At 40.2% G+C, this 22,001-nt stretch overlaps 1 protein-coding gene across 1 annotated transcript in view; it reads left to right on the top strand.

Moving 5' to 3' along the window:
- Positions 1–22,001, top strand: part of PARD3 (par-3 family cell polarity regulator) — a 524,039-nt gene that overhangs the window by 322,723 nt on the left and 179,315 nt on the right. Inside the window, exon 20 of the mRNA XM_029955571.1 lies at positions 6,882–7,113. Within this exon, the coding sequence (XP_029811431.1) occupies positions 6,882–7,113 (232 nt within the window). The remainder of the gene's footprint in view (positions 1–6,881; positions 7,114–22,001) is intronic.

The following is a 22,001-nucleotide window of genomic DNA, read 5'->3' as shown; positions in this document are numbered from 1 at the left end:
TTTTTTTTTTTTTAATGAAATGAATATACTTTTAGAATTTGAACTGTCCCCAGTTGCTGAAAGCACTTTTATGATACCACTGTTCAATGTCACATGATTCCTTCATCTCCCTTCTTTCATGGTCATACTCTTAATTCTTCATCAGGTCAGTTATTATCCCCACCCCACTTTTTAGTATAAAAGCTTCTTCATTCTTCATGTTTCATGCTTCATGCCAGCCTTTTTTAAGCATTCTGAAAAAGCTTAGTTTTTCCATTGCCAAGAGCTCATCATTCTAATGTTAAAAGTCAGAGTCCAGAAAAGCAGATCCTGTTATTCGACACCATCTGCATCACTAGCTGTTCATTTTCCACATCTTTCTTCCTTTCCAAAGCCAAAATATTCAACTTAAATAAGAAACAAAAATAATATTTATATCCCCAAAGTTTTGAATCCTGCATAGGACTTTGCAATGCCTGGGAGTCTGAGAGTCCTCAATTTATTTTTATTACTTTTGTTTCTGTTTTGTTACCAATGATTATTCTATAGAAGTTGGTAGAGGTCAGGGGATTTGCTGAGTCTAGTGAAATTTTCCAATTACTAATGTTTTATTTTAACTTACTCATTGTAAGTTTTGTTTTAAGAAGATAGATTCTGAAGACTTAGTCATCCTGTGTACAATTATTCCATTTAATTTTTTGTCTTCTAAAATAAATTTTAAATTAAGAGTATGTGATCCTGTCATTAGGTTATTTTTTTTTATTTTTTAATGTTTTATTTATTTTTGATACAGAGAGAGACAGAGCATGAGACAGGGAGGGGCAGAGAGAGAAGGAGACACAGAACTGGAAGCAGGCTCCAGGCTCTGAGCTAGCTGTCAGCACAGGGCCCGATGTAGGGTTCGAACCCACGAACGTGAGATCTGACCTGAGCCAAAGTCGGAGATTTAACTGACTGAGCCATCCAAGCGCCCCTGTCATTAGGTATTTTTAATAGTTAGGGTAGTCCTTAAATGGAGAACAGTAAAGGATAGTTTTTCATATGATTGGCTGTTTGTTCAATCACTCTGTCATTTACTCAACAAATATTTAATGATACATCTTTGAGCTGTGCCCTCAGAGGAAAGAACTTGTTTACTGGTGATTAAGAAGTAATATTATCGTTTTCATTTTGTGTTTCTCTGTTTATATCTATTGAGCAATTCATTTATCTCTAGTAGCAAGTCTGAACAAATCATTTAATTCTAGCAACGTTGTCAGAGCGACCCATCACTACATTAACTGCTAACTCTTACACTTGTGATAAATAGACTGCAGATATTCCACAGCTGCTCTAAATTTTGATTTACACAATGTACCTATGAGGATGCTTTCAGCTGCATTTAGTAGCAAATCCAACGCAGGCGAGCTCTAACCATGAGGAAATGCACTGTCTTCATGACTGAGCTCTGGAGTTGGGCAGTTTTGGGGACCATTGATTTCATAGCCCTCTGGTATTAGCAAAGATCCAACATTTCCCTGCCCTTTTGGTGGCACTATCCACAACTCAGCTCATCCAGAGGGTAATTGCAAGGCCCAGAGACCTTTTACTTTCCTGTCCACATTAGCAGAAGGGAGTGAGCCATCTCCCCGATATGGAATGTGTATGCAGGCTGATGGGGCTATTCTTGGACTAATAACACTGGACCATTAAATCAAGTGGCAGGCACCCATAGGTTGGTATAATACTGAGTTAACCCCTTGGAGCTAGATTGCATTCCTGAAAACGATCAGAGTTCTATTAGGAAAGAGAAAGGGGAGTGTATTGTGGATAAGCAACCCACAGATATCATTACAGTATCAACAGAAGCATTGCTTCTCAATGGGGGAGAAAAGACTCTCATGACCATCTACTTTGGACCCAATTTTTGACAGTAAAATGTTTGTGATAACTAGATAGAAGTATTTACTTATGGCAGGAACTGCAGAATTTTGAGTTTCAGTTGAAACATAAAGTCATTTTCTCCTAATCATTAACATATAAGTGCCCAATCTTTTCCAAACTTCTTGGTGACCGAGTCCTAACATGATACCTTGCAGAATTAAGTAGCTTAATTTGTAACATGGACTAGAATTTTAATTGAGCTGCATTTGCATCTGTTGAAAACATGGTAATTAGGTGTGTTTTAATTGCAGAATGACTATGCTGCATTAGAGAGAAATAAGCAGCTTCACGTTATACCTTCTTAAAGGAGAAACTTAACAGTATCTGCCTGTATAAGTAATCACGTGGCACACTTTAGTGCATGGAGCAGGTTAAAATAGGCAGAACTGTTAGTCACAAATAGAAATTTCTATTTGTTTGGAAGAAGATAATCATCTTTCTTTGTGTAGGGTATCTGCAAAATGAAATCAAATAATCTGTAAAGATGAGCAAAATTAAAGAGGAAAAACATGTGAAACAGAGCATTTAAAATAGATTATCTAAATGTAAGTTTATAATTAGTTCTTGCATTGTAATTTAGTGTAGGAACACAATAGATGAAGCCATTTACCCCTAATATATTACCAATACGTTTTTTACTTATTTATATGAGGGGCTTTTTGGTATTTTCTTTTCAGTTTAAGAGAATAAAAATATTTAGTATACCTTATTATAAATATACTTTATTTATAAGGCATATAAATATTTTATATACCTTAGTATTAAATGTACAAAGATTGGGTGCCAAAATTTAAAAAATAACCTGATCAACATATCCGTGACCTTGAATATACATATTTTTAAAAATTAAACATGCCTAACCAATTTATTTAAATTTTGATAATCACTGTAATTCTGCATAGGGACAGGGCAAAGTGAGAAATACTTATTTTTTTATCAAATAATTTTAGAGTTCGAAGCATATATATTATGATACTCTAAAAGAACATCTTATGTTTGTACATATGAAGCCACATATTGCTAAATATTTTTAATTAGTTGGCATTCAAAGGGATTAGTTAAATCAGTACACCCCCAGAAGAGTTTCTGTGATAATATATTATCTAAATTAGAATGTTCAGAATAAGCATAAAGAATTCTCAAATGTGCAAGTATCATTTTAAAACAGTCCACTTGCTTGGGGCAGGAAATTGAATTAGGATTTTTGATTTTATAAAATGAGGTTACAAACCCCGAAGTTAATAAATAATTTAATACTAATTTTCTGTTTCACCCAATTTGAAAATAAGTTGTATTACATACACCAGAAAATTGTGCAGATGAAAAGAATTGGCAACAAATATGACTTCAGCATATAGTCAGTTGTGAAGGCACTGCCTTTATTCTATTACTGAGCCAAGAGCCGACATATGCCCTTGTACTTCTGCCAAAACTATTAGGCAGAAAACTAGCAGAACCGCTACTGATACTTCCATTCATGATTTATGATAATGGTTGCTGTGGAAGACTAAGTCATTTGCATTTATTGAGCTCATTTTTTGTTTATAGTTTCAGATATTGTAGAGGGTTATAAAATTCATTAGACAATACGTATAGCACTAACAATAATCACACGAAAGATACCACAAGCTGATTAGAGCTAAACTAAGACCAGTGGGTCTTCCCAATGTCGCTGTAGTTGGGGTGTGGCTAGTTTTGTCAGGCTGGATCAGAGAAAAATAGGTATAGTTCTGAAACGTAAAGAACAGTGATACCCAGAGATTGGAGAAAACGTCGGTTGAGATGAAGCCATCATTCAGGTTTACCGGTAGTCTTTCGCTTGAACCACCACTTATGAGCAGCTGCTCTCTGCCAGGCAGCCCTCATTTTAGAAGAAGTTTAGAGAATGGGAGGCAGACGTGTAATCATGTCACACGGGAAGTACAGCAATAAAAGTTTGTACAAAGAGTTACAGAAGTATACATAAAAGGAGTTTTGCATGTTGGGAATTTTAGAAAATTCACTAGCATCCATTTATCTTTGTTGAATGTACCAGTAAACTTGGGTCTTATAGTTCCTGAGACCTTCTGAGAATTGTTCAATAGTGATTTGGATGATTATCTCAAAGTTAGGTCCACTCCTGTTTCCCAAAGGGTTGAAACAGCATTTGGCGATCAGGTAAACTAGAGCCAAGTTTAACAAGGTGCAAGACAAGGTGCTCCAAGTCTGCTAAAGCTATATTTATATTCTCCTGGGTGAGTCACATTTGAAAAGGCTACGTATAATTAGCAAGTCATTGGGCTAATTGACCAGGATATTCTTTCCCTGCTCTGTGTAGACCAAAATAACTACAGCCTTAACTCAGCATTTATTTATAAGGCTACTGATTTTAACTAGCAATGTTCATCTGGACGTTGTAACTGGTTTCCTTTATCAAATCTGTACCATTCCCATTTATGTATTAACTAACCAAGAGGAAGAAAAGCAAATTAAAAAAAAAATCCACCAATGTCCTTTCAAGCAGGAGAATGGTTCACAATTCAGGTAACCTAGTGCAGAGAGAGGCAGACCTTTCTAAAGTCAGTTTTATGGTTGCTAGCTAGTCCTAGAGTTTGTGTACATTTGATTTAGGTTCTTGATTGATTTCATCAATGTGAACCACAAGTCACAGCATTAAATGAATATGTAGGATAGACAATGGGTTTCTGAAATACAATGCTGACTGCTGGAATTATCTTCTGGGCTGATTGTGTAGTGAATGAGTGATATATGACCATGACGTGTGTTGTATGAAGCACGGAATTGAGCAATCACAGACAGCTGATAAAAGAAATGCATGAAAGTCTTGCTGAAGTACAGCTGTATGGAACATGAGACTAGGAGTCTCTGGGACAGAGACTGGGATTGTGCTGGCCCCAGACCTTTCTGTTTCCTCAGCAAGAAATGAAAGAGGTTGGTCTAAATTACCTTCATAGTACCTTCCGGATTTAGATGTGGTGATGCTTTTATTCTTGAGCTTACTAAGGCATGACCTACTAGGATGAGAAATATGTTTGCTCAGATTTTTAAAAAAAATTTATGTTTATTCTTATTTTTGAGAGAGAGAGAATGTGAGAAGGGCAGGGGTAGGGAGAGAGAAAGGAGACACAGGATCCCAAGCAGGCTTCAGGTTCTGAGCTGTCAGCACAGAGCCTAGCACGGGGCTCGAACTCACCAACTGCGAGTTTATGACCTGAGCTGAAGTCAGCATTTAACCAACTGAGCCACCCAGGTGCCCTTCTTGGCTTTTGTTTTTAACCAAATGTGTTAACAAAAGGAATTGGACACTTTTGTGTTTTTTTGGTATTATGCTAAGTAGCTGGCATTTAAAAAAATAGTAACCTGTATTACTTTGCAGTGGTCATGCCATTATTGATAGTCGTTTCTCAGATTTGTGGTGGTTTAATAGCAGAACATTAAGATACTGAGAGATTATTTTAACTGGTCTTATTATACTTTCATATTATGTATTACTAACTAAAGTGTCCCTTGGTGGTGCCTTCTCTGGTGGAGAAGCTAGACTGAATTTCACTTTAAGATAGATACATTAACTTGACTTAGAGGTCAGTTCTTTGTGAAATATTGAGAAGAGGCTTAACTGTTCTATTTGGTTCTGTGTTAGAGGAAGCTCCAAAACATTGATTCACATTTTATTTGTTGATGTAGGAGAAGAAAATGACCTCAGAAGTTAAGGAGCAATCTGAAGCCCCAATAATTCTTACTATATTTGGAAGAAAATCTTAGCCAACTGATCTCACAAAAGATTTATGAGAGTGGCTATTTAGTATGAACATTTATTGTTTCTTAATACAGAAATTCTTAAAATGCTTTTGGTAGGTGGGAACCTACTTCAATTTCTCGTCTTTCTTTTAAATCAAAAAGTTTAGGGTAGTGAATTGCCTGACTGGCTCAGTATGGTAGAGCATGTGACCTTTAATATCAGGGTCGTGAGTTTAAGCCCCACTTTGGACACAGAGCCTTCTTAAAATAAATTAAAAAGAAAAAATGTTTGGAATATTGAAGTTCCCATGGACCATATGCTTACTAAGTGCTGGTTCAAAGAATGGAATATTCTTATCACCAGGTAGATCTTGTATCTGCAAATTTCAGGGGAGTGTGAGGTTATTGATTTACACATTTTCCTGGCTTTATCCACCTGTATAGATAGATAGGCAGAGTTCTTTAGGATTAGAAGACAATAGTTGCATTTGCTTATGATGTTGACCTTATTTGATGGCAGTATAAGGAGAAATTCCAGAAACTATAAAGCTCCAGTCTTCTGTGTTCAGAAATCACAAGCAGACATAGTTGGGAGCCTGAAGAAAGATGAAATTGGTATGCTTACTAGTGAATGTCATAGTTTCATAAATTATTGAGGGGCCAGGTCAGATCTACCTTACCACTGTCCCCATGAGGAAAGGAAGCACTTGAGAAACTGCTTGCTTTCTTTGCATTTTGTAAATACAGCCCGTGAGACCCATAGGGTCTATGCTGTGTGACAGGGGCCTACTATTCCCTGCAGTCATGCATGTTCTGGATCAAGGAGAGTGTTACCCCAAGTGAATCAGTATCTGGCTGGGAAGAGGCTTCTCTCTTTCTGTTGGCACATGATCTTCACATAGGAATATCCTGTGCACGGTAATCATCCACATCACATGTTCTGTTCCCATTCTCCTCACAAGTCAATAGCATAGGGGTGCCTGCCTGGCTCAGCTGGAAGAGCATGAGACTCTGGATCTCGGGGTCATGAGGTCGAGCCCATGAGTTGGGTGTAGAGATTACATAAATAAAATTTTTAGAAAGGAAATAGCATTGTAGTCCATGTTGCTAGCAGGCTGTGCAGCGGTAGAAAACATGGGAAAGCAACGTCTTCCCATATATTTTAGTCTCCTTCCTCTTTGTTCTTTTGATTCACCGCATTCCTTTCCCTTGTTTGTGTGTTTGCTTGTTTCCCTTTCAAGTGGAAGAAGACACAGAAGAAAGTTCAAGATCAGGGAGAGAGTCTGTTTCCACAGCCAGTGATCAGCCTTCACATTCTCTGGAAAGACACATGAATGGAAACCAAGACAAAGGCGGTAAGATGGAGAGGAGAAAAGATAAAGCTGGAAAAGAGAAGAAGAAAGACAGAGACAAGGATAAAGACAAAATGAAAGCCAAGAAGGGCATGCTGAAGGGCTTGGGAGACATGTTTAGGTAAGTCTTTACCAACCCAACACTGATCATCCTGAAACATACGCGAATGTGAGGTTAATACAAAATTCGAGAAGCGCAGGCTTGAAAATGTGATCTCTGAGGTCAACCACCAATCTTTTCTCATTTTCAGTCTTCACTCCTGTACTTGTAATTTCTCCAAGAATTCACTTTAGTTATTTCAGACTATTGTAGTGGCAGCCTAAAGATGAAATCTTGCCAACCATATAAATAACTACTGGGAGGAAGGAAGGACAAGTCTTCATTTTAGCTATGCAGAAGAGCAAAAGCCCCATGGAGACAAAGGGCTATTAAAGCGGTGTTTGTTCTTTTGTGTGTGTGAACAATGGTTCATTATTTAAATTTAACATAGAACTCAAGTTAGTGGTAGCATTTAAAGGTTCATTAATAACAAGTCTAATAAAAAATGTTGCAAATAGAGCTTCAATTAAGGTGTGTTGATTAATTTAATACTTATTACTTCAGTCTGTAAAGATTTCATTAAACGTAGTCTCTGGCTGTTTCCTGACAGTTGTTTTTGTGTCTCTAAATTATATTCTGGGATTACTTAGCATATCGTTTTTTACAAATCATTGTTACACAGTAAAAGTGACAAGTTGTTCAGAAGTTGCACTGAAACTCTCCCATAAACGTTCGTGTAAGGTGATTTATAATATTCAGGCATTTAATGTTAAATATAAAGATTGCTTGATTGTTCCATAAATTAAGCCCCTAAACATATCAAGCTGATGGTTTCAAATTGAAAACATACAGCGGAGCCACTTGACTCTTCAAAAAGCAGTTACCCGGTATTAGGAATCCCTTCCTTTTAACTTTTTTTAATTGCAAAATGGGGAAATGAGTTTTTATTTTCATGGAATTTCTTGATTTATGATCCTGAGGTTGACCTCAATAACTCAGGGAGTTAAAGATACGTCAAGCCTGCAAAGTTGAGGACTCAGGGCACAGCCTGCAGGCCACACAACACAACAGATGGGCTCTGTACGTGTCTGATTAAATCGAGGGCCCGGAAGAAGTAAACTATAGACCTAGGTAAACACAAAGCCTGGGCTGTTAGTCGCATTAGCTTTAAACTAAGTACAATGAGGTTTCCATCTCCGATGCTTCAGGACATTGGGGTTTTCATAGTTTTACATTAGAGTTTTTCTTGTTTATATATTACTCCTGAATGCGTTTTCAGTCAGGTCAACTTTCTCAATTCTATTCCATGTTCAAGAACACTTATGGAATGAAATTGCTCTAACTACCACTGTATTTCAGTTTCTGTTAGCCAGGGGGCGTTTCCTTTTGTCTATGCAAATTGACAGTCAGAAACTGGCCCCTACCTAATGCACAGACAGAAGGCCATTGTCCATTCTTTAAAATTTAAGGAATGTATGCTTCTGTCTTCTTTAAAGAGAGAATACAAAAGGGGAGGATACCTCCCCAAGACTTATACATTCAACCAGAAGTGCAGTCTCATCCAAGTGCCCTCCTGAAGTCTCACTGAAAGCCAATGGCTCGTTAGTTTTCCTTCATCAGCCAACAGTTACCTGATAGATCTAATGCTCTGTTCTTCTCGTGGAATAAAAAATAAGCACATTTCTAGTTTGTTTTTATGAAATATGTTATAAATTATTTCATTACATTATTTTTTCCATAACTTACAACTCCAGAATGAGAGGTCATCTGGTAGGTGTTTTCCTTTTGGGGCCAGGAGAGGGGGGAGTGTGAGGTCCATGGGGCCATGTATGTTTCAAAGAGATCCTGACTTGTAACCCAACTACCACCTTTTTGCTAAAAAGTTCTGTAAAATACTATATGATGTTTTCTCTAGATCAAATTCTATAGATTATACCTGCAATGTGTAGTGAATGCCAGCTTTGTGATTAAGAATTTGTCCCATTTGTAATTTCAAAGGCCTGCATATTTTTGAAAACCAATTTCTCTGGTTAGGTATAGGGACTAAAGGATCTTTTTCCTGAAAAATAAGCTGTGTTTTCCCAATATTTAAGAGCAGCTATTAAAGAAAATCCCTGGTATTTCTACTTTTCTGGAAACGTAGCATCCATGATTTGCTAGAATCCACCCCCACTGGCTTATAAGGGAGCTCAAGGTTTAGAAATCTTGCCGACCAGCTGTTAAACACAGCCATTCTAAAAATTAAGTACGTTTTATAAAAATCAAAAGTAATACTCAAAATTCACCTCTTCCTAATTATTGTATCACATTTTACCATGATCTCTGCTTTTGAGGTTCTCTACCCCTTTGGCACTGTCACGGCGAACGCTTTATGCTGGTACATAAACAGCGGTCCCCAGCCCCACCTTTAAGGCATCATGCTGCCAGTTTAAAATGAGCCATTCCATGGAGACGTATGAGTTCCGCACAGCAGTTTCTTCTTCTAGGAGAACGACACACCACTAAGTGACGACTGTAAATATATCGTAAGCAGTGTCTCAGGGTCATGTCTGGTTTCATTGAACATGACTATCTTCCATTTGGTTTGCAAACCATCGCTTCAGTCCTTTGGGAAATGGTTGAAGCTTGCCAAACACTTCTCCTTGAAAATGATATGAGAAAAATTTATGAAACATAAAATAAGGTTTTTGTCTGATTGGCTATTGGCTCTTAATCCTTCCTGCATACCATTATTTTGTGTTCTGATAATTAGAGAAGACTCATAAAGGATTGTTAGATTTTTCAAACATTTTGTAACTACCTTCCATACTTATTGAATCTGACTGTTTGAGACTAATACATTCGCAGGTTGATTCTTTCATAAAGTTCTCTTTTTTTAAATAACATAGGAGAATATAGTAAAATTAGTCTCTTCCTTTCTTTTTGTTCTCTTAAGAAAATGGCATGTGATTTCCTTAGCAGTGTTGCTTTTAAATAGCTTGAGCAAAATGTGTATGTACATATTCATTTCTTAGGACAGTTTTTAAGGACTTTCAAGTGCAGCTGCCCATTGTAGGCCTGAAGTACAAAGCAGAGATGTGCGTGAGCATTTGTGTGTGTGTGTTATGATTTTCTTTCTGTGTTTTGGTTCAGATAAGAAAGAGAAAGCTAAGCGGCAGGGGCATTAGATGCTGGGAGTCTAGCTTTCTAGGCATATGAGCTTTTTTCTTTAGTTGCTTGAGAAAGTAATAATGTTTTCCTTCAAAAACAGGCTTCACAGGCTCTTCCCCCCACCATCTCCCTCCATGGTCCCCCAAACATACATACTCTATTCCTATCCCTATAGATTGTAATTTGGGATTAAATTTGATGAGGGCCAAATATATGGACCCTATTTTTAAAACGGCACCAGAGGAAACCATGGCACATTGAGTACATATGTAGCCTCGCATTAAGTAGGGCTATAGGGTGTCATGGTTTTCACACAGTGAATGGTGGTCATAAAGATGATTTAATTATCGACAGACAGTTCTAGTAAAGAGTGTATCAGTCATATGAACCAGTCTTCTGTTTACAAATGATGGAGTGTATGAAGTACAAAAGCTGTCTTAATGTAAGTTTTAAATCACAAATTCAAATCTGTGTGAAATCACAAAGCAAATGTAAAGTGTTTCATGTTTGTATGATTCTCCATACACACACACACACACACATGCATACTATACTTTTGCACATAAGGAGCTCCTGTTGCCTTAATTAAAATGGCTTTGTATCTAAGAAACCCAAGTGTGTTTACTAAAATAGGTAAACATGACTTGTCAGTGTAATCATTCTTTGTGCAAAGTGCAGAGCAGAGGGAGGGTCCAGAATTTTGAGTCTTTGTTTATGTTTGATTCTCAGATGCTTGGCTATTCATATTGAATATTTATTCTAAGATATTTTTGAGAAGTCTGCAATTCCAGGAAATAGTCACTAAAGAGGGAAGGAACCAAATCTGTCCTTTAGAAGGAGAGAGGTCTATTACTTCATGTCTTAAACGTGTTCATTTTTAAAGGAAAGCCACAGCATTATTCAGCAACATGCTTTTGCCTTAGTTTCTGTCTTCAAATTGAAATAATCAAGATAATAAAACCCCATATTACGACAATATTCTCAGATAGTAAGCATTAAAATTTTGTGATGCCCTTTTTTCAGCCCTGGAGTAAGTACAATTTGATATTACTTTGCTGAATGATTAGAATTGTTATCTTTTGAGTGTCGTGGAATTGTATCTACACTGAAACTAAAAGTTCTTAGAAATGACCTTACTCTGTACCCCTCAGATTTATTTTGTGTTTTCATCCATATGTGATTGCTGAGGACCTATCGCTATGGAAGGCTAAAGCCAAAGTAATGTTACAATGTTACCATTAAAATTGAATCCTCCAATTACATTTAAAATGATTACCTGGGTCCCTGCAGCATTGTTTTATTCAGTTCTGTAAGAGGAAATAGGTAATTTAGTTTGAAACCTTGTTTGGTTGAAATCAGATACACTGCTCTCTTTTCCCTTTTAGAAGATGATAGTTTTCGGAACACAATGAACATGATCAGATTTTAAAACTTAATGTTGAGGTTTGGATTACACTCTTTAGGCTTTGGGAGAATAACAAACAGGAATTATTGTTGCTTCCCTTACCTGTACTTACTAACTGTGTGTCTATGCCGTGTTTCTCATCTAGCCTTGCCAAACTGAAGCCTGAGAAGAGATGAACAACAAACCAGATTCAAAAAGGTCTTTGAGAAGCACATATTGCACAGTCGATTTTTAAAACAAACAATAAATTTACTTTTAATGAATTTTAGTGGCTGTTGACGAATTTTGTTTACGACATCAGCAGTTTTGATGGTTTAGTAATTTCCATATTAATCAATTTGGAACTTTTTCATCTTGATTTCGAGCTTGGGGGTTTAAATTACTGCTTGAAAAGGCAGAGAGTGTTTTTTTCTGTCATTTTTATTAGCCCCTTCTCATCGCGGAAAACCATAGTCTAGCTGCTGGCGTATTCAGAAATCATCAGCACACACCAATCAGATGTTGGAATCTGCTTTTGAGATGATGTAACATACCAGTTTGGTTTCTTGTGCAACACAGTGACCGAGGACACAGGCAGGTGGCAGGTCAGCAGTCTGAGGGCAGTGAGGCTTGTGGGTTGGGACTGTCACCCATCAGATGACGACCAAATCGGCCAGTTTACAGGGTACTTCTTAGTCCCTTCGTGGGTTACAGGGTTTAAACAAACAATGAGGAGTTCAGAAAATATCTGTGCTTGGGGGTGGCTGAACCAGCCAGTCCTTCCTGGGGAAAAGTAGAGATACTTTGACAACTAGGAATTCTGAGATTTGTTGCAGCCACAGGGAATTGAGAACACACAATCTTTTATAAAAAATGTTTCTGGCAAGAGTCTGCCTGACCAAGTGATGTAATCCAGCTCTGTGAACGTGCAGGTAGATCTGAAACTGTCCATACTTTAGAATGAAGGTTTCTGCTTATAAGAAGCCTTAACTGACAATCTCTCCATTCTTCACATCTTCAAACTTGCAGAGAAGACTCCATCTAGTTAGCTTTATTCTCTGCGAGTGTTGGAATTGTGTCCTACTTAAAAATAAATGTGATGGAGAAACAGAACCATTTAATAGAGGGTGTTGAGAGTTGGGGTGTGTGCCTGTGAGGACAGAACTCTGCTCAGACGTGGTAGGAGCTGCAGCCTGGTCTCACCCCCAGCCCCGTCCGGGCAAAAGCCCTCACCTGCACTGCGGGAAGGAGGCGCCCAGAACAGTGTTTATTTGTTCATGTCAGAAATATCGGGCTCATAGATTTTTATGGCTCAGGCCTAATTGCCCTGCGGATTAATGCAACCAGTTTCACATTGGTAAAATGAAATGGCATTCTGTATAAGCTGCTGGTGACTTAGGGAATGTAGTAAAATACACCTGCAGAAAAGTCTGCCCGTCTTTATGCAATACAGACGCAGTACCTTGTAATAGAAAAGAAAGAACTCGGAAAGAGAGATTTTGCATAATTTTACTCGCTTTCCTGTTTGTCAGCCGGATAGAGACCAGCCCCGTTGTGTGAGAGCACATACTCAGAGGATTCCTCGGAATATGTTTCAAATTTGTAAATCCCAAGGACTTAATGTACGCTACTAATTTGAATGGGAACAGAGATTCCTGTTTTTAACACAGGAAAATAAGTGTCAGACGGACCTGTTAGCAAAGACAAGTTCTAGGGTAGCCGATATCATTTTCTTCTAGAATTCTTCTTTTTCTTGTTAGCAGTTTTAAATAGAGACCCTCTGACATCTACAGCACTGCAGCTGACTGCAAGGAAGCCAGAGGAGGCACCAAGCATGACGGCAAGGCCTTTCTAAGACCTTTTCTGATGTTCTTTAACGCTTCTTTTCCACAGACCTGCGGCATGAATATAGAACACGAGTGTCAAGGATGACACCTACTTTATAGTCTCTGTAAAGCAAACCTTTTCGTAAAAGAAATTTTTGACAGTTCTGAGATGCTAAGTCAATTTCAATTCCAGACGGTGTAGAAAATGGAATCTTTTTCTCCGCAATTGATGTGAAAATTGAAGGCTAGTGACTATTCACTCTCTAATAACACAGGGTAAATAAATACTATCACACCATTGAAAAATGTACTGGAAGACAGGGCAGGCTAATGACATTTACTGCAACATATATTAGAAATATTTTTTCTGAATGTTTTTATTTGTTTACCATTAGAAGTTCTGTATCTTTCACATTAAATATAATGGATCTAAGTACCTGGTATTCCTAAATACATTTTTATCAAGCCATAAATTATTATACAGAGATAATTGTTTGACTGTTTCAAATACTCTTTTAAAGAATTCAATGGGGAAGTAACCTCTTACATAATTGAATGTTGGATGGGTTTCTTGTGACCTGTTTAATAATAGCCAATTCAGAAACAAAAGACTAAAATGGGATTAAATTTCATATCATAGTCAAATAACCATGTCTTCTATTAACCTTTCTACCTATATGCTTTTTCGAATGGATGCGCTTTAAGCTGAGGCCAATACCCTTAGAACCATTCTGACCTTCTCTTGCTCATTCCGGCAGTTGGGTCTAGCAACGCCCTTCTTCCCCGGCACAGCAAGGCTTACCCTTCTCTGCTGGATCACTCACTTTGTCCTACACTCTGCTGTTATTTCCTCCATCTTAGAGGAAAGTCTACCTTAACCTCTCTACTCCTTCAGTTACTACCTCATTTTCTCTCTGATGTATCATAACAAACCCTTTGATAAATTTGTATTTGCTGTCTCCATTTTCCTGTTCTCTCTTAAACTCCCTTTGGTGAAGCTTCACTCCTCCCTTGGCTGCTCAGCCTGTTCTCGTGCGAGTCACCAGTGACCTCACTGGTGGGTCTTCCCTGGGCATCCTCACCTCACCCTCGTCTGCCCACAGCACTTGGCACATTGATTATTGTGCTCTGAGCTCACCCTTGCTGGGCTCTCTGCCTTCCTTTCTGCCCACTCTAGTTGCATCTCCTCTGCCAGTTCTGTGCCATACTCTGCCCGCCAGATATTGGAGTGCCCCCAAACTCTGACCTTATCGCTTTTCTCATTTTCTCTTTTCAGTAACACAGAAGTTTTATATTCTTAGGAAACAGAGCCTCTGGACTCCAGATATAATCTATGGGCAGATGACTTCCAGATTCACATCTTCTGCCTGGGCATCATCTTTGAACTGTAGATTTATAGGTCTTACATCTTCTTCACATGCTGACTTGACTGTCGACACTTAGCATGATCCCAACTCAGTTCCAGATAGCGTCTGGAACTGTTCCTCCCCCTCTTCCCCTCTCAGATAATAGCAGCTGTGGTTTTTCACTTGGTGAGGTCTAAAACCTTCGAGTAATCCTTGACTCCTATATGTTCCTTACATTCCACATCCAGTTTATTGATGTACAAAAGCCAAAGCCTTTTTCACCTGTAATTTCTATAAAACCCTGGTATTTTTCAGCACCCGCATCCTCTATCTCCTGCATTGCCCCCAGCACTCTTCCTGCTTCCCCTTTGATATGTTCTCAACACTGCAGCAAGAGGTCACGTGCTTGCCCTCCTCTGCTCAACCCCCAGCAGCCTTCCAAGCCATTGAGAGGAAAGGTCAAAATCCTTAGAGTCACCATTGGGCCCTCCAAGACTTGCCTTCCCCGCCAGCCCTCTGACCTCCTTCCTGCTCCTCTCGCCTTTGTTAAGTTTCCTCCAGCTGCATATTGGCCTCTCTTCCCTCCACTCCAGGTCCACTCTAGCCTTTGTCCTCACTTGTCTCTCTACTCGAAACAGTCTGCTCTCAGATACCCACAGGTTGACCAAGGTCAGTTTTTCAGGGGGATGAGCCACTCTCCCAAACAGCACTGCCTCCCACCACACTTCCTTTCCCACTTTTTGGCCTTGCTTTTCTCCTTTGCACTTACCTCTGCCTGATACCCGGTGTGCCCACTTGGTTTAATCATTGGTTGACAGCCATCAGGGATTAGGAACCCTTTTCCCTACATCCCCAGTAGACAGCCTGGTGCACAGTCAGTGCCCAGTTAGTGCAACAGATGCCAGGGGACCTGTATGCCCTCAGCGCATCCCCCAACCTCCAGTCTGGCTCCGCTTCTATGCCTGAGACCTCTCAGGCCATGGAAGGAAGCTCTGCCCTTTGCATGACGGCCGGGAAACCCCTGCAGTAATACCTGTGCACCTTCCAAGTGGGGAAGCCGAGCAGCCCCTCCCAACCTGCTCCCAGGGTTCACTTCAGGCTTGGGTTCCCTTGGCCACAGAGGTAGCAGGCTTGAGAACACTCCTTTCGGGCAGCTATTCCTCCTGCCCCCAGTCTTGTCTCCACTCCCTGCCATCCCATTATCCCACTGCCCCGCATCCTTGTCTCGGATATGCTTCTGGCAAAATCCAGATGTGGCTCAGATGTGTTTGTCGAATGAATAAATAAAGTTCCCAAAGTAAGTGGTGACAGTGTATGTGTGGAATTTCGACCTGAAGCAATTCTGCAATTTATGACAAGCCATCACCCCAGGGCAGTGTTGATGTTCGCTCCTGTCTTTGGAAGATGACGTCACTTCCGAAGCCTGCCTGTAACTGAGCAGACAGTCCCCAGAGAGCAGGCCTTTTCACGCTCCGGAGGTCTCCATCATGTCCTTTGGTTTATTGTTCAAGTTACCATTTTCCCTGCTCTTAATAGCCATAAATGATTTACTATTCTCTGTTACATCACACTTTAAAAAAGATACAATTTCCAAATTAAATCTTTCATGCCAAGAGTCCCCAACCTTCAGGCTTTGAGTTGTATAGTTGAGGAATCACAGAGGCAAGCAAGGAGTAAATGGTAAAATTGCTCTATTAATGCCTTCCTAAGCCTTAGGATGTCAGGCTCAGGAGATGCGGTAAGATTCTATCCATAACAGAAATCAGAACTCTGGTTTTCCTCTTCACTGGCATCTGGGGCAGCAGCTGCAGAGAGTGAGCTGGTGAAATGCCCCCTCCCTTCTGATGACCACAACCACATTGGCTTAAGGGCCTTGTCACCTGCAGGGGCCACCACCAAAGATGGCACTCTGGGGTTTTCTCTTTTCCCTACCTGCCCTAGAGGGAGGACCCTTAGCTGAGCACCGAGGGCCCCGCAGCTCCAGGGGCCTGGGATGCTCCTGATTCTTACGTGAAGTATAGTTTGGGGGTGAGGACAACTGCACCTCGTTAGTTTCTCCTTCAATACCATCTTGAATATTTATATTGTACCTTACATCACTTCTGTGTTGAAAATGTTGTCTCTTTCTCTCTGGTCTACACAACAATTTCAGACCTTAAAAAAAAAAAAAAAAAAGAAAAGAACAAGTTTACAATTCTCTGTCCAAAGGAACAGGGACTTTGAACTGAACTGACACCACGTAATATCCCTACTTTCTATACGAAGATTTCTCTGTTTATACTCTTCTGTTTCTAACTTTTGAGAGAGTTATCCATTATCACCTCTTGGAACATGTTTCTGATTTTGTTGGGTGACGATGCTGGCCATTAGGACCTCCCTAAAGAGAAAAAGCATTCCTCATGTGTGGTGCGTCCACCAGTACTATGGCTAGCACTTGCATTCACGGAATATTGATGTTGGGGGATAGTCTGCTAAGAACGTTATTTCAATGACCCATTTAATCTTCATTAATATCCCTGTAGGGGAGGTGCTCTTTTTAGTACCATTTTATGGATAAAGAAACTGAACACAGTGGTTCAGGGAGGTCCTGATGGCCAAGGTCACACAGGGGTTGAGGGGTAGAGCTACACTAAATTTGAACATTGGTCCACCCTTAGGGCCATGTTCCTTCCTAGCCTCTTCCAATGTGTTCTGCTGCCCTAAACTCTGTATAACAGGGAAGATTACTGTGAGGTTAATCACGTGTGGTGGCATTGCTATGGTAGCTATGAAAAAATAAAGATCCCTTTTGCTGGCTAGGAGATGTGGAAGTTAGTTTCCTCTAAGCCTGACTTTAATTTTTGTTTCTGTTTGATTTTTTAGCATCCTCTGTCTGTGGCCCTTTCTCTCCCATAACATTTCTTAAGGACTCAGGAATTTTATTGTTAATTTAAAAATTACTAGTTGCCACATTTCTTCCCCCACACCTGACCCTCAAACCTGTCTATACTGTATTAATGTATACAGTACATTAATGATGATTTAGGGAAAAAACCAAACCAAACAAGGTTAGCATTGCCCCTGCTCTCTTGTTTCAAGATGGACATATAGTCCTATATATGCTTTAAGTCCTTTACTGTTTTTATTCCTCATTTCCCCCCTACTGTATACCTTCTTGTATCTCAGATCTTGCTCTACTCCTGCTGTTTCTTTCATTTTATCCCGTTAAAATAATCCTGAGGCCATTCTTTTTCTCAGAAGGTTTTCACAGTCTTTATTTCCTCTATGAATCTTCTGATATTTGCTGTCTTCCTGTCACTTTCTCCCATGCCCTGTCAGTGCCACCTGGATTAGCAAACCTGCCAGCTCCTTGGATGTGCCCTGGAGACCATGTCTCAGCCTTTAGGGCCCTGCCTCTTGGAAGACAAGTCGGGCTCGGGGCTGCCTGCCTCTCGGGCACCTCTGTGCACTGTGTCTGTCTTGATCCTCGTACGTGGCCTTGGGAAATTTCCACTGCTGCTTGTAGAGAAATAATCTTTTCTCTAATCCCTGCTTTTATAACTGCTTTAGTCATTAGGAAAGCATACCTAGTTTACTAGAATTTCAGGTTTCTTATTTTTCTTGTATTTTTTTATGGTATAGTACTAAAATTTTTTTAATTGAAATTAGAGCATCAGTTTAATCATAGGATAGGTTTATTCTGGAAGTTTTAAGAAAGTAAACTTTGGACCCACTGTAGAAAGGTATTCTAACAGGATGGACATTTTCCTTTGATGATCTTTCTAGAACATAGCAACAGCCAAATGCTTAGAGCATACTGACAAAGCACTGATAATCATTTATGCAGAACGTTGTCTGCTATATACCTGAGTGGTCCTAGCCATGCTGGGGGAAAGGTGATTGCCTGAAAATAAATCTGGTGTGAGGCATCCCAACATTCAGGTAAGTATTTGCAAATGAGCAGTAAATCTCCTGACGGGCAATCATATTTCAGCACTTAATGCTAAGTACCTATTAAAGATTAACTTCCACTGCGCCTCTGCAAACCGGTTGGTGAGAGCCGCAGATCTGGAGCCCAGGAAGTCTGCAGCCTGCGAGGTGGAGCCTGGTGCTGCACATGCCCTACATGGGCTCTCCTGGTGGGAAGGGCGGGTTTCCAAGGGGGGCGTGTGTGGGCGTCTGGCCCTGAACATGCTCCCGGGAATCCCTTCTCCCACCATACCCAGCCCCCATGCCCCTCTCCCTGCCAGCTGTGTGGTATACACTCTGAGGCAAGCTCAGGAAAACAGGCACCCACATGCCTTACACAAAGGATAACCAGGGCGTTGCAGTAGCTTCTGAGCGTTTTACTGCTCACCTGGCAAAAATCATTTCTAGTGGTGAGCAAGTGGAGTTTTTTCAAGGCTGGTTATGGAGTGCCTATGATTTCTTAGTAATTTGGAAGTAAAACCATTAATTTGTACATTCGACAAGTGTTCACTGAAGGCCTACTGTAAGCTGGGCACCCTCCCGGGTGATGGGGATTTGGGCATGACAGAGAAGATGAGGCACCACCACGGTGGCCCTTGTAGTGGGGGGCTTTGGGCGAGTGTAGCCGGCCCAGACTAGGAGTCAGATCTCCCTCCAGAAGATGGCGTTACAGTGAGATTCAAGAGATGTTTTGCTTTCTCTTTTTCAAGGGGGTTTGGGGAGAAAGAGCATTTTGCATGAGTGGGACTCAGACTCTTGACCTGATCCTCAGTAAGAAACCTCTTTTACCTTGCAGGCCAGTGGACACACACACACACACAAGCAACCACAACAGACGCTTCACCGAGTACTACCCTCCCTTCCTCTGGGTGGCGTGCCCTGACGCACCTTGCTGCAGGCCGCGGTGGGTGGGGGGTAAGAGCCTGGGCTCTGAAGTTAGATTGCCACGGTCCAAACCCCGGCTGCACGCTCACGAGCCTTGTGCTTGGAGCAAGCTAGCTGAGCTCTTTGTGCTTTACTTTTCTCAGTTGTGAAGCATGGGTAAGAGTAGGACCTGCCTCGCACCGTTGTTTTGAAGCTAAATGGGTTAATAATATGTACAAAGCACCTTAGAACCCCTCCCTCCTCACACAAAGAAAAGAAAGCACTATGTAAACGTTAGCTGCTTTTGATGTTACTGTTATTATTCTGTGATTCACTTGTTTTGAAAATGCTAGGTGAGTTCTACTGAATCAATTTTACATCCTTTAATGGGTTGCAATGCACAGTTGAAAAATACTATTTAGGTGGTGGAAATGCTGAATGTTTGCAAGGCTGGGCTGGGGCTGGGGGGGAGGCAGGCGGGAGGGAGGAGCTGTTGGGGGAGGCAGGTGGATCCTTGTAATGAGCTCATGATATAGTTTGTACCAGATGTTAAGAATAAAGAGAAGCCATTGAAGAGAATGGCTTGATAAATTTACATTTTTTGGGAAATTAAAAGATGGCTGTAACAGCAGTGTGTGAACTAAAGAGCCGGCCCAGAGCGTGTGCCAGGAACTCTGCTGGGCAGCTGTGGGAACGATGACAGCCAGCCATGGTGGTGGCCTTGGGGACTGAGGTATGATACGTGTTTCTCAGAAGGTATCCAGGGGACCTAGTGATTTGATAGATGTAAAAAATGAGAGAGAAAAAAACAGTAAGAAATAATTCCTACTGTTTTGGCCTGATAAACAAGATTGATAATGGTACAGTAACTAGAAATCCCTGGAGGAACATGGTATTGGACACAGGGCCTCGGACTTGTGCTTTTCTGGAATACACCCAGTAAGAGTTGCTGGTGAGCAGATGACGGGGAGGGGCCGCAGAGATTTGAAGTCCAAGACAGAAAAGGTGGCATTTGAAGCCATGGCAGTATTCACAGAAGGGCTGTCTGGGACGTGTGGGTACAGGAGAGGAGGGGCAGGTGAAGGCCAGAGTTCTGAGGACCCTTCAAAAATCAGGGGCAGCTTAGGGTGGGGAATGGAGTGTGGAAGCTTTTGGAGACCTAGCAGAGCCTGCTGCCGATGGAAGGAAACCAGAAGATTATGGTCGTTAATGCCAAGGCAAGAATGCTTTTTTATTGATTAGAGGGATGTGATCAACAGTGATTCTGCTGAGTCGTCACAGGGACTCATGGCCTTGGCTGCATAGGAATTATTGGGATCAGTAGATGTCGACAGACCAGTTTTGAATGGTTACCTGTCTTACGTCATACACTTTGGTGTTTCTGTGTGATGCCAGTAGAGATAGGATCTCTTGACATAATACTTGTTCTAAGTTCAGGATATCATATTTTAATTCCTATGTTAAGAAGCAAGCTCTTTTTTCCTAATACTCTACACACAGAAACCACTGCCAGCTTTCTATATTTTCAAGCAACAGAAATAACATTTTAAGTGGCACATTAATCCCAATTGCAGATTTTCACAAAGAATTACAGAAATTAGGATATGAGGGATTAATTTTTTTAAGTAAATTGTTACCAAAATATAACTTGGAAGAGAAGTAAATTCAGTGATTGGTTTTGTTGACCCTGTGATCACTTCTTTCAGTGGAGAGAGGAGTTCTCATGCCCTCTCTCTCTCTCTCTCTCTCTCTCTCTCTCTCTCTCTTATCTTTCCCCTACTTTTTGGCAGGTGTGTCACTGCAGAGCATGTGACCAGAGGAGGTCTGATCCCGATGACATCAGCTGCTCTGAATTATGATAATACCTTCGTTCCAATTTTCTCTCATGTTTACAAAACCAGAGAAGTACTTAGGTCAGATAAATAGCTTAGTTCCTCAAAATGCTAGCTTTAAAATTACTTTCTTTAAAAGCTTTTTTTTTTTTAATTGTGACACTTAACCATTTAACACATAAGTTGGAGTCCTCACTCTATACTTGCATACGTTTTCAGACTGTTTCTAAGAACCGGTTTTCTCGAGATGCATGAGTGTCTCCATCCCTGTAGCTTCAAAAAAATTAAAAAAAAAACTTGAATAAACTGCAGTTTACAGATATCTTTGTGTTTCAAGGCAACACTTTTCATCTTTTATGTTCTATCCAAGGGGATATAAAGTTGTGGATACATTCAAACTATTAATGCTTTATGTAAACTGTTGAAATTGGTATATTGAGCGTGTGCCCATTATTTTTAGTTTGTTGGCTTTTCTGAAGGGTTCCTGGCTGTGCTCTGCCTATCTGCATCATTTTTAAAACCTTTTTATTATTTTTACAGGCATATTTAATATCATCAATCATTCCTGTGTATTATGCACTTTATAGTCATTGTTGCATTCAAAATCATTTCAACTAGA

The sequence above is a fragment of the Suricata suricatta genome, chromosome 10, assembly GCF_006229205.1.
Source record: "Suricata suricatta isolate VVHF042 chromosome 10, meerkat_22Aug2017_6uvM2_HiC, whole genome shotgun sequence".
Taxonomy (NCBI): Eukaryota; Metazoa; Chordata; class Mammalia; order Carnivora; family Herpestidae; genus Suricata; species Suricata suricatta.
The sequence above is the reverse complement of the archived record's forward strand: the minus strand, read 5'-3'. Positions and strand labels throughout refer to the sequence as shown.